General features: G+C 35.8%; 1 protein-coding gene across 9 annotated transcripts in view; it reads left to right on the top strand.

Moving 5' to 3' along the window:
- USP34 (ubiquitin specific peptidase 34) overlaps positions 1 to 12,726 on the top strand; it is a 239,393-nt gene that overhangs the window by 220,458 nt on the left and 6,209 nt on the right. For 7 of the 9 annotated variants that reach the window (XM_026485129.4, XM_044377919.3, XM_048222672.2 and 4 more), the window contains 5 exons: positions 1,445 to 1,571; positions 2,213 to 2,320; positions 3,488 to 3,592; positions 3,709 to 3,833; positions 4,825 to 4,948. In XM_026485129.4, the coding sequence (XP_026340914.1) occupies positions 1,445 to 1,571; positions 2,213 to 2,320; positions 3,488 to 3,592; positions 3,709 to 3,833; positions 4,825 to 4,948 (589 nt within the window). The remainder of the gene's footprint in view (positions 1 to 1,444; positions 1,572 to 2,212; positions 2,321 to 3,487; positions 3,593 to 3,708; positions 3,834 to 4,824; positions 4,949 to 12,726) is intronic. The other 2 variants (XM_057309020.1, XM_057309018.1) reach the window with 2 other exon arrangements.

Here is a 12,726-nt window from a genome sequence, read left to right as displayed (position 1 = left end):
TGTGTATTTAGAGTTTATGCTAGACCGTTCTACAGGTATCTGGATTTTGATTATATAGATCAGTAAATGCTAATTTATCCTCCAAGAATGAGTAGGTCACAGTTTTTAGGTTGCTGTTTTCTTTGTCCATAGTAATTCCATACTTTTCTTATTTTGTATTTAGAACAACCACTGGAAATAGACTGATTTTATTCATTCCGTTTGTAAGGGTAGAAATAGATAAAGTTCATATGATCTAATCACTGACACATAATTTCTCAAGAGCTCACGTATTTGATCGTTAAGAAACTGCGATTAGCATCTTGAGAGGAAGCATTGAGTGTTACAGGTATTAAAATCGCCTATTCATTCTTCTCACAATTCTTGAGCATCCATAAACTGTGAGATGATTTTAAAGCCATAGAGGTGCATTTTACCCCTTAGTCTAATAAAGAAGAGAAAACAAAAGAGTATATGCCAAAAGTACCATGAGAAGTAGGAGGTAGGATAGTTTTCTTCAGTTAATGATATTATAGAATAGGAATACATGTTTGAAACTGTACTTTGTAGAATTTGGACTTGTAAAGATAAATGGGAGAGCATTTAATTTAGATGAATGACTTGGTCAGCAGAGGCAAGAAAGTATTGTCGTATTTGAAAAATGCCAAGTATTTCTGTTTGGCTAGAATAAAGGGTATGTGAAAAGTAGTGAGAATTTCATTATTTTGTGCAACAGATGTTTGAATATCTACTCTGTGCCCGGCATTGTGCTAGGCACTGGGGATGCAGCAGTGAATAAGACAGACATGGTTCCTATCCTCACAGCTTACAGGTTAAATGCCACACAAGTACCTTGTTCAGATTATGTAATACCATCGATTCCAGAGTGTGGATTTTGAACTTTGACTTGTGGATAGTATATAGGTTATAGGGAGCTGATTCAAGAAGATTAGAAAAAAATCTTTGTGTAGAATGAAGTAGGAAAAAAAGAATTAAAAGATTTTTAACAAGCCAATTGACTAAAGGAATTCTTCCTTCTGGAGCTCTTTTTCCTTATTTGGACTTACTGTTGACAACCATTTCACCATTGTCTTCCTTCCCAAAGCCCTGGAAAGTTAAAGCAGTCACCCATTCTACCCAGTCTTCCTGTTGCCTGCTGCTTTGTAATTTCTAAGGCTTGCGGTCTTAGAGCAAACAGTAACCAAAACCAAACTGATTAAACAAATTACTCCTTCAAACCAAAATGTATGTATAAAATATTAGCTCTGAAGGTGAGCACTGTTTTGTATTTTAAAGAGCTGACTTGGGAGAATTTGACTTTTAGGTAGAAAGGAAAATACATTTGCTTTGTGCACCTGTGCACACACATAGAGTCTGAAAACATCTGTCATAAAGGATGAGTACTACCATTTTGTGGCTCAGTAAAGTAAAAATGAAGTTTTCCATTTTTTAAAATCACTTGTAGTCTTTCAACACACTGCACATGATGTACCATGAAGCCACAGCTTGCCATGTGACTGGAGACTTAGTAGAACTTCTGTCAATATTCCTTTCGGTTTTGAAGTCTACACGCCCATATCTTCAGAGAAAAGGTTTGGTCATTCCTACTTCTTATTTTTGTTACTTTCAACTATTAAAGAGTGAAATAAGGATTTCAAACCACATTCTTCAGAGAATTTGTCTTTATCTCTGGTTTATGTACAGAAGATGGGGCTGATGCTGGCTAACCATTAGGAAATGTTCATCATGACCTGGTTTAAAGGCTGGAGTGCTCTTGTTTAATTTGTTATGCCTGTCTGAAAAATAGGCAAGCATCTACAAGTGTTAAGATTTAAGAGACTGGGAAACACTTCCAAGCACAGTAACAAAATGGGTGTTTTGTAAAGGTTCTCCAGTTGGAAACCTCCATGGTTTAGGTTAGATCATTTTTAGTTTCAAGAGAAATAACCATAAAACTATCTCTTGTGTCCCTGTAAAATTGCCTGTGAACTCTGAACATCATATAAATTTCTAGAAAACAGACATGTTTATCTCTGAAGTATGTGCTTTAAGAAATCTAGCAGGTTTCACAGTAGCAGCCATCTCATGAAAATGATCCTTTAGCTTTCATCAAAGATGTTTATGTCATTAATTTGATTTTCTTAGTGCAAGCATTCTGTAGATAAAAATAGAAAATAATTGTGTGGAAAATTGAACTCAAATGGCTTATTTATGTATGCTTTTGTATTTGCAGATGTGAAACAAGCATTAATTCAGTGGCAGGAGCGAATTGAATTTGCCCATAAACTGTTAACTCTTCTTAATTCCTATAGTCCTCCAGAACTTAGAAACGCCTGTATAGGTAAGTTACTGTGTAACTTATATATATCTTATATATATCTGTGTAAAAACCTAATGAATGAAGATTTTTGTGGAATATTCTTTGTAGGATGTGATATTCTGCAAGGTTTGGAAGACATTTGTACTTTTTATGTGTAACTCACACTGGCCAGCAGGTTCTAGAAAATCTAGTTATGTTTCTTAACATGCCAGTAATTACGTTATATGATCACAGGCAGGTCATGTAATATATCTGGGCTCTTTGACCTTAGGTTATGTCTAGATCTCTTCCAGCTCTGAAATCTTCTGGTCCTATGTAAGTAAGGTAGGATCATGCAAATGTTTTGTAAAGGAGAGCTGATACTGTAAAGGGTTAGGGAGATTATTTTACTGTCTGTTCTCTTACCTGAAGGATACTTGTAGTACTTGTTCTTAGACTTCCAAGTATTTTACCTTTTTATTGATTACATATTTATAATAAAGTGATAATTTGTGCCTGTTAAATGACCCCCCCATTTTAAATTTATAATGTATTTTTTAGTAGTTTAGAAGCTATTTAAAGTCCTCTTTAGAGACTGTAACTGTTTATTTCCAGTTTCTCAAAATGACACGAGTAACTGACCGTCGTGTATAAGCAGTCATTTTTGGCAAGCTTTGGCCTGGTGTTCTGTGGAATTACTGGCCTATACTTCAGTAACCTCTGATTGCCGGTACACTGTCATCATGAGCTTTACTTCTGTGTGATTAGGGGTGAGCATCAGTCCAGCTTACATCCTGAAACATTAAAAGTGGACTAAGGATTATGTCTTAGATCCAAAGAACTTTGAGCCTTAGATTTCTGTCTAAGTTGCTTTGGTTGATTTTATGAAAATATGTCATCAGTGTGCATTAAATATTTCCTTTAATGTACTTCTCCATGATGCTTCTCTTGGATAAATAAAATACAAATAAATAGTTTTAAACTTTGGTTTCTAAATGATGGCGTCTTATTTAGTAACTGTTGATCCAGATTTGGTTGAGCATCAGACAGAATTTCTCTGTGTCAGCAGCTAAAACAGTTTTAGACTCATTAACCCTTTTCACCCACCATACTGCAGCTAGTCCCCTTAACATGATTGGTGAGTGTTCCAAAGAAGCAAGTTAGATATACGCCAGCTTTTTAATTCTCATATTGTGTTTTTATTTTCAGATGTCCTCAAGGAACTTGTGCTTTTGAGTCCCCATGACTTTCTTCATACTCTGGTTCCATTTCTACAACACAACCATTGTACTTATCATCATAGTAATATTCCAAGTATGTATTCATCTAGCACAGTACTTGAATGTGGTTGGCATTTGATCTTTCTGCACACTGAAGCATGGAGATTTATTTTTTCCATTTATTCTTATTGTACACTTTTAATGTCTTAGTGTCTCTTGGACCTTATTTCCCTTGTCGAGAAAATATCAAGCTAATAGGAGGGAAAAGCAATATTCGGCCTCCGCGCCCTGAACTCAATATGTGCCTCTTGCCCACAATGGTGGAAACCAGTAAGGTATGTTGGGATGCCAGGAAAACCATGTTTCTGTAGTACACAGTAATTTGAAATTTCCCCTCTGGCAGTTATATTAGACTTAAATGACCATTTTGTGGATCCTAAGAAGATTAGACTCATTTGGACTTTTTCCTTTTAGTGCTCTGAAATGTTGGTTGAGTATTTGCAAAATCAACAATAAGCACAAGTAGTTTTTTCCTCCCTCAAAAAAATTCCCTAATAGAAAGTCTTACTAGTATTTGTCACTAGGCTAAATTATAACTGGGTCATATATCTAAAACTGAAAAGTCAAGTTAGGTATTTACTATTGTTTAAATTTGGCCATATAATCAATGACTTCTTTTACTGCCCTTTAATTATAATCCTTGACCTAGGCTTAATATCACTGATTGATAGATTTATCATTTGTAGTCTGATTCTTCTCTTCTAATGCGTATCCTAAAATAATGCTAATTCTAAATTATAGAGAGAAGGTACATTGACACAAGATAATTTATCTCAGTTTCAACATTTTTTTAAACAATTTGTCCCCTTTATCTTTCTTCACCCCGCTTCATTCACACTCTCCCTTACCATCTTTGGATCTTAAATATACTTCTTATAAGATAAAATATTAAAAATAATTAACACTGTAGTAGCCATTACAGAAATCATTTGAAAATCTATTTCAAAAAATCAAATTTAATTCAACTCTTCTTGATGATGTCTGTAGAACTAAAGTGTCACATTTTAAAAATCCTACAGTAATTTTACTTGATTAAAGTATATAGAAATAATGGGTAATTTTAATTGATAGCATTTGCACACTGAAAATAAACTTGTGACAATTAAGATCTTAACATTACTAGAAACTTGGAATTTAAAACTAGGTTCTTATAGAATTTAAATATTTAATCAGCTTTTTAGTTAAACTTATTACATTTGCACAAAATATGCTCTTTAATTTATTATACAATTTAAGTGCAACCATTTTATCATCTTTAACCTTCAGGGCAAAGATGACGTTTATGATCGTATGCTGCTAGACTACTTCTTTTCTTATCATCAATTCATCCATCTATTATGCCGAGTTGCAATCAACTGTGAAAAATTTACTGAAACATTAGTTAAGCTGAGTAAGTATAAAAGATGAGCAGTAAATTCCACTGAATTATTTTAAGCCCCTAGCCACTCAGGAAGGGGAGACAAAAAATGAGACGATCCTTTTTTTCTTTTTTAAAGTGACTGTTTAAAAATACTAATTATTCTTGGGAACATTTTTATTTTTATTAAGAAAACACCAACTTACTGGTTTCCATTGAATAGTTCTGCCCAGAGTTTCAGCTGGCCTATAAAGGAGTGTGGAGTAGGGCTGATCACTTTTGTACACAGAAGCCCAAGTCCTCCTCCATCTGCCCAGCAGAATTTAAAAACAAAAACCAAAAACTACTCTGCTTAGGGAGGCAGGCTTAGAGAGGTGGACTTTCCCAGCCCTGATCCGAAGGATAAGATGATATCTATAGGGCCAGCTGTGCTTTGGAGCTGGCAATGCCGAGAGCAAACTGAGTGGGCTTGCCAGGGTGAAGCAGAGGTGCATATATGAGTAAATTAGGAGGTAAGTCTCATGAAATAGAGAGGTGAATGAGAAGAAAGGAAATTTGAAAAGGAAGATATGAGAAATAGAAAACAAAACCATCAGTGAATTATAAAAGGGGAAAAAATTCAAATTACTCAAGAATGTGCTTGAACGCTATAAGAGAATTACTCCCTTTGGGTGACTTTTTCCAGCTGATAAAGTCTTTAGAAGACATGTTCCTTATCTCAGGACCTCCAGAGTTCCCAGGCTCTGTGTGTCCTGTGAGTCTTACTTCTTTAGGGATGGCCCAGGATTCTTTCCCAGTGTTCTGTAGTTCTGTTTCAGAGCATAGGAAGTGAAATGCTCATGGAACCACCACCCAGGTCAAGAAACAGAATATTGCCATTAGAACTCCCCTTTGTGCTCTTCCTCAATCACAATCCCTTCCTTCTATGGAAAAGGTTTTGATCCATTTTAAGTAGGGCAAAAGATGTGAACATACCTTAGGTTTCATTATCGGAGAAGAAGGAAGTGGTAACAGCTGTCAGGGATAATTCCTCTTCAGAAAAACCATCTTATTGGTAAGTGATTAGAGTGTCTTCACATTTGAAAGGTTGTTCTTCCACCTGTTATCATTAGCTGGTTTTTATATACATGTGGCTAAATTGCCAAGTGGGGGTGGTTGGGTAGGGGAGCACATACTCATATTGGTCATTTCATGATTACATAGTTCGGTCATGGGACTTGGTAAAAAAACTAAAACCTAGCAGTGGCAGTGATCAAATATGAGAAAATGTCTAGGAATTCTAGTTCCCAGATAAGGAGGGGGACTTATTAAAATGCTGACCTTAGGAAAAGTTCTTGATAATCATGTTCATGTGATTTGTACCAGAAATTATGTGAGGAGCTATTTTAGCCGCTTGAACAGGTCTGATCAAATAGTGAATTTCTACCCTCCTTTGGGACTGTCTTCCTCATCAATACAAAAACAGTTTCGGGGAAATTAAATATGGAGGAGAGAAGAAGGGAGGGAGGGAAAGGACATACACTTAGCCTTCCAAATTAGCTGAATCAACTTTCATTATATTTTATACTCACATTCCTCTTGTAATCAGGAAGCACTGTTGATGCTGCCTCCTAGTGTTTAGTTTTCTGCATAAGCACTATTCTGTAGAACTTTCTATAAGGATGGAAATACTCTCCAACTACATTATTGTCCACAATACGACAGCCAGAAGCTATATGTGAGTGTTGAGAACTTGAAATGTGATTTAAGGAACTGAATTTTTATTTAACTAAGCCAGATGTGACTGGTGGCTATATTGAATAGAAACCAAAGCCTTCACAAATCGAGCAGTGAATTTTCAGGGTTATATATTTTTCTTCTAAATTCATTCATTGTATGTATTTTTATTAGATCCTCCTACTCTGCCAACTTCCTGGAACTCATGGTTATATATCTTAATGCGGAAAATTAGACATTATTTTAACAAACACCTAAAAGCAGTGAGTGCTTTCCTCATGCCTCATCTGAATGAAGAGTGTATGTCCCAGTGTTTAAAGTTAACTCCCACTTTCGGCTGAAATGATTATTTCCAGGGAGAGGCACCTGGGAAAGAGCTTAAAATAAAGCCCACATAAGTGACTGTAATGAGGAGCAGAGAGTTAACAAAAAGTTCTAATTTGTGTAATTTCTTCAGGAAATTAAATTTGGCAACAGGGAGGGGGAAAGGTAAATTTAAATTAGTTGTATCCTTAATCATTTAAGCCTTGAAGTTAGATGGTCCAAGGGCCAGAATATTGTGACCATAGGTCGGATTGTCTCAAGACGTGGATTGCAAGTCACTTCCAGTTTTGAGGAAAAGTCTTTGTGGTGATTATTATAGGGGTAACTGTGCAGATTTTAAGATTTGTTAGGAGATAAAAAGGGGCTATGTATTAATTGCATATTAGGGTTGTTGGTATTAACTAGTAAAGTAAGGACTGGAGTGCTTTTGAAGTGAGGGTAGTCAGGCATGGGGTTAGGGGAGACAGAGAAGTGGGGGGAGAATTTTGGTAGAGCGAATAAAGCTACTGACTGCCATGTGAAATAATGGTATGTCTGAAACTACAATATTTTGATAATTTAAAAATAGCGGAGTTTAGCCCAAAAAAATTCTAAAAGGCATAATAAGAGGGTTTGGCACTATTAATTTCTAAAATAATAAAGATCAGTAACTTTTAATTTTATTTTTTAGGATTTACTACATACATAGAATTTATAGTTCAAAATAGCAAAAGGTACATATCACCATATAACTCATAGGCCTGTCCCCCCACTTTCATTAATTTTTTAAATCTTTTTTTTTGTATGAGAACAGCAAATATAGGTTTATTTTCTCTCCTTTCTTACATAAAAGTATACTGTTTAAAACTATGTAATGTAGATATGGAAATACATAGGCAGAAAAACATACATAGGCAAAAACAGCCCCCAGACAAACATAAGGATACATGAGGATTTGGAAGACAGTAGAAATGACCTATCAAACCTGTGGAGATTGTATGGTATTGAGAGAATCGACTATCTAAGGAGAGAAGGGGCAAACATTAATATCTGCTTCACTACTTAGACTAAAATAGATTACAGGAGAATTAAATATTTAACTGTAAAAATAAAATCATAACAATATTAAAGAAAAATACAGAATCATATGGATAGCACCTTCCAATATGAAGGACCATGTTAAGCAGGTCATAAAACCCATAAATAAAAGAAATTAAAATTTTTGGCAACATAAAGACTGAAAATACTACGTGTTGAAAAGATGCCATAGATTAAAGTACAGCTAATGAGAAAAATATTTCCATTCTTAACAGATGAATAGCTAGTATTGGCAGTATACAAAGAGTTTGTAGGATTCAGTGAGATGGGAAAGAACATACAATAAGTAAAAGACATCAACAAGCAACTCCTTCACACATACAAAACAAGTAAATGTTTGGTAACCATATGAGGGTTTGCCCCGCCTTGCTAATAATGATGATTTCTTTTTTCTCTCATTTTTTTTCCCCAACTATGAGATAAAGTTTCGATGGTATACATACTTACACAGTTTGGGGAAAGAAAAGATGTTTAATGGAGTCAGTTCGGGGACACATATTATTAGCATTATCAATATTAGATTGTTCATAGCCCTTAATCCCACAGTACCAGATCTAAGAATCTACTTACTCTACTTATAAAAGTGTCCAACAGCATACATAGGATATTTATTTTCATTGAGTTTGTATTGGGTAAAAACTGGAAACAACTCAAATGTCCCGTCAGTAGGAGCTTATTAAGTATACCTGTAGTTTATCATCTAGTCTTTAAATAGTTTGCATTATATATAGGTTTTTAAAATAAAAAGATAGAAAGTTACTTTGGATTACATGAAAAAAGGCAAATTGGAATATGCAGAATGTGACCACAGTCTTAGAACAATAGGAAAAATCACTTAGTACATGTAAACAAACAAAAACCCACACAAAACCTGGGGGATTATACTCCCAACTGTGTATGGATAAAATTATGGGTTGCTTTCAAGGCCTTGGTTAAATGACTAGAAGTTTTAAATTATTTGCAATGATCATTTGTATTGGGGAGGAGAAACAAAATTTTTAGAAAGTCTAGGAGACTGGTACTGCAAACTCTCGTACCATTTTTTAAGGTACCCTACACGTGTAAAGTTAACACTGAGATGCTCAAGTACAATTAATGACAAATTTCTAGATTTCATCATTAAATAATTTTCATTTTCAGCGATAAAACAAGGATCTGTCACCTCTACTATTTAACATTGCTTTTGACAGTTTTCAGAATGCATTAGTAAATGAAAGTAAAAAATAGTAAAGGAAATTTTTGCAAGCAACATGGTATACCTAAAAATCTGCCAAAATCTGTAGAATTAAAAAATAATTAGGATAGTTAGTAAAAATAAACAAGTCAGAAATTCCGATTACAGAAAAGCACAGCTCTGGTTCATCCTTTACCTTTTTTGATGTCAAGATGGTCCTGATTGGAAAGACAGCTGATCAGCTGTTTTCCAAAAGACGTCTTAAGGTGAATGAATATACCAGTCATTCAGTGCATATCAGAAGGTGCTTCTACCAGTCTACCAAGGGCAAATCCATTTATCTTAGGCTAATACTTAGTAATTACACTTAATAGATATATTTATAATTTAGCAGCTGATTACCAGTCTGTTGATTTACAAAGAGGAAGAACTGACATAAGGATCTGAATATTCCATGGTAGGGCCAGCAGATTTTTTTCCAGTAACCTACATGGGAAGCCAGATAAACAGCAGTTGGTTGCTTAGTGTGGGTATAGGTGAGAACAAGGGGAATTAGAAGAATCAAATGTGTGATATTCTTAGGCTAAAATGTTTTGATGATGCAGTCCCGTAGTAGAGCATTAGTTGTGGGCTTTCATCCATTGGCAAAAGCTACCACTTCCCATGGATAATGCTTGGATGGGCTAAACACTTAGAGAAAACCAGACAGACAATCCTAACCCAATTCAGATAGGAGACATCCTAACCTAGTAAATATACATAGAAAATATTTCATCCTCAGAGCAATCATCTGAATTACCATTTCACCTACAAAAATAGTTTTTAGAAGATTTTAAATAACACATCTAGTAGCATCTACAGTATAAAGTGTTACTAATGAGGAAAAGATATTTGGAATAGTTTTTGATGATTGTGTATTAGTTCTTTTGTGGCTAGGTTAGGGTAAGAACCCATTGAGGATGTCTGAAGTCACAGGATGAAGAAAGCTAAGTGGGCAGAAGCCAGTATGTCTTAGGCCTGCCTGTCCTGTTTCATGAGACAAGGCTTGAACGTGTGCCTTGATTGCATCTCTCTTTGCTTTATACCCAGGAAAACATCCAGGAAGGTAGTGGAGGAATGTGTGGAGTAGGATGGCATTGGCCTCTACCTTGAGTCACAGAGCCAAGATGCACCTGGTCCTCAGTGCTTTGTGAAAACACTAGAAAGAAACTGAAACTGTGTTGCTCTGAAGGGATGGCCCTCCTTCCAAAGGAGGTGCAACTCAGGAAATAGGTAGAACTGTGAGAGAGGTATCTTTGACTCACTGTGGGTGGCACTGTTTTCCAGAGTGTTGTATATAAGATGGTCCGTGGAAAATAATTTTACATTCATAAATATGTATGGATCTTACTGTGTCACAGAAATATAGAACTAGTATACCAAATTTGTGACTTCCTAGATGTTATGTTGCCTAAGGCTAATGTAGTATTAGCTTCCCTAAGTGAATCTAAAGAACAGTACTAAGTAAACAGTACAGGTGATGGACAGATACGAAAACAATAATGAAAATGATATAAATGACTGAAGTTTGGGAAAACATTATTGAAAAGATTACAGGCTTCAGAATCAAGTGTACCTAGGATAGATGTTTTGCTCACTGGCTTTCGAGATGAACGTGAGCAGATTACACAGTCTCTCTGAGCCTGATATCTTCATTGAGAAAAGGGGAAATGAGAATAAAACAATGCCTGCCAAAGTTGAGGAGAAAATTAAATGTAGTTATCTGACACACCTAGCACAGTAGATGCCAGCGTCTATTTCTTTCCTTCTTCTCTTGTAAAATAAAGATACTAGTATTGGATTATTACTTGGAAGTGATCTCAGATTATAGAAATCCTCCGTGGTTTGTTTTTGTTTGTTGTGGTAGTGCTGGCTTTTTGGTAGTTGTGGAAAACAGGAATAAAGATTATATTTTACTTTGAGGAATAATTAAGGGAAAAGAGTAAAGACTAGAGAAACCTAAAGTGTAATAATGTACAGTCTACTTTGACCTCAGAGGTCAGGGCAGCCTCTATTTCAGGGCCTGGCAGACTCTTTCTGCAAAGGGTGTACTTTGCTGGCCATATGTATGGTCTGCGTCACATATTCGTCTGTTTCACTGTTTCTTTTTACAGTCCTTTAAAAAAATAAAAAGCCCTTCTTAGCTCACATGGCCATACAAAGACAGGTTGTGGACCAGACTTGACCTACAAGCCAGAGTTTGCCAACCATTGGTCTACTTTTATGGGTAATTATGGTGCAGGGACCAGGGAGCATAGAAACTCTTTCCTGCACCCAATAATTTTGATGACATGCCTTCATTTGTTCATGTGTATTGGGCTTTTAGGGTGGGTAAATGCCTCTGTCCCCCACCAGATTAGTTTAGACTAAAGGAGAATGGTGAATACTTTCCTTCGGGGGGGGGTCTCTCTACAAAAGGATTAATCTTGACAGGAATATAATAAATAGACTTACCCACAAAAGGGAATCTTGGCATCCTTGGATGACTAAATTGGATGACTGATCTGACTTTCCTGTCTTAAGATTTTCTTGAATCTTTGGTCCAACCCAGAGGTTGGCAAACAGTAATAACCTGCATGCTGCCTGGTTTTGTATAACCAGTGAGCCTACCTGCACGCTACGGAGAGTTTTTATATTTTTTAATGGCTTAAAAAAAAATTACTAGGTTATTCTAAATATTCTGTGACACACGAAAATTACATGCTATTCAAATTTCAGTATTCTTAAATATTGAAAGATAGCTACCCCCATTCAGCTAGTGTTGTCTTTGGCTGCTTTCATTCGTACTACCTCTGCAGAGTTGAGTAGTTGCAACAGAGATCATTTGGCTGCAAAGACTAAAATATTTACTATTTGGCCCTTTATAGAAAAAGTTTGCTGACTTCGTGTCTAACTCGTAATTTTTTCTTACCTGGAGGAGGGTAGTTTTTACATTTCTCCTTCATCATCATACTTTTACTGGAAGTGGAATTATGGAGAATGGGAAATTTACTTACAGCTTTGGTATAGCAACTTCTGTGCTTTGAAAAGTAGGAGGGCAGAGGATAGGGGAATACATTTCTTAACGATGTACTTGACATTTGGACTAGGAAGAGGAAAGGTTAAAACAGTAGAGGTTCCAAATAGGACACTGACATACAGTATGGTCCACCCAGAAGAGCCTGGGGACAAGGCTAGAAGCTGTTAGACTCGAGCAGTGTTTATGTAAATCCACCATAAAGATAATTCTGTTTTTGGAGAAACAAGGTATCTTGTTTCTTCAAGGAATCTTTGAGGTAAAAGAGGAAGGAACAGTTTTCTAAATCTCTGGATCCTCTTTTTAACCTTGTCCCTCCTTCCCCTCCAAGCTTAGCTAGTCCATGAAAATTATCTAATATGCAGAGTGGTACCTTAATCCAAGAATGCTTTGGAACCACTTGCAATAACTTATTAAATTGTCCCAGATAAAGTTCTAACACTTAAAAAGCAGAATTGGTTTGGG

This window comes from Ursus arctos, unplaced genomic scaffold (assembly GCF_023065955.2).
Source record: "Ursus arctos isolate Adak ecotype North America unplaced genomic scaffold, UrsArc2.0 scaffold_8, whole genome shotgun sequence".
In the NCBI taxonomy this organism is placed as follows: Eukaryota; Metazoa; Chordata; class Mammalia; order Carnivora; family Ursidae; genus Ursus; species Ursus arctos.
This window is presented reverse-complemented; position numbering and strand designations above follow the sequence as displayed.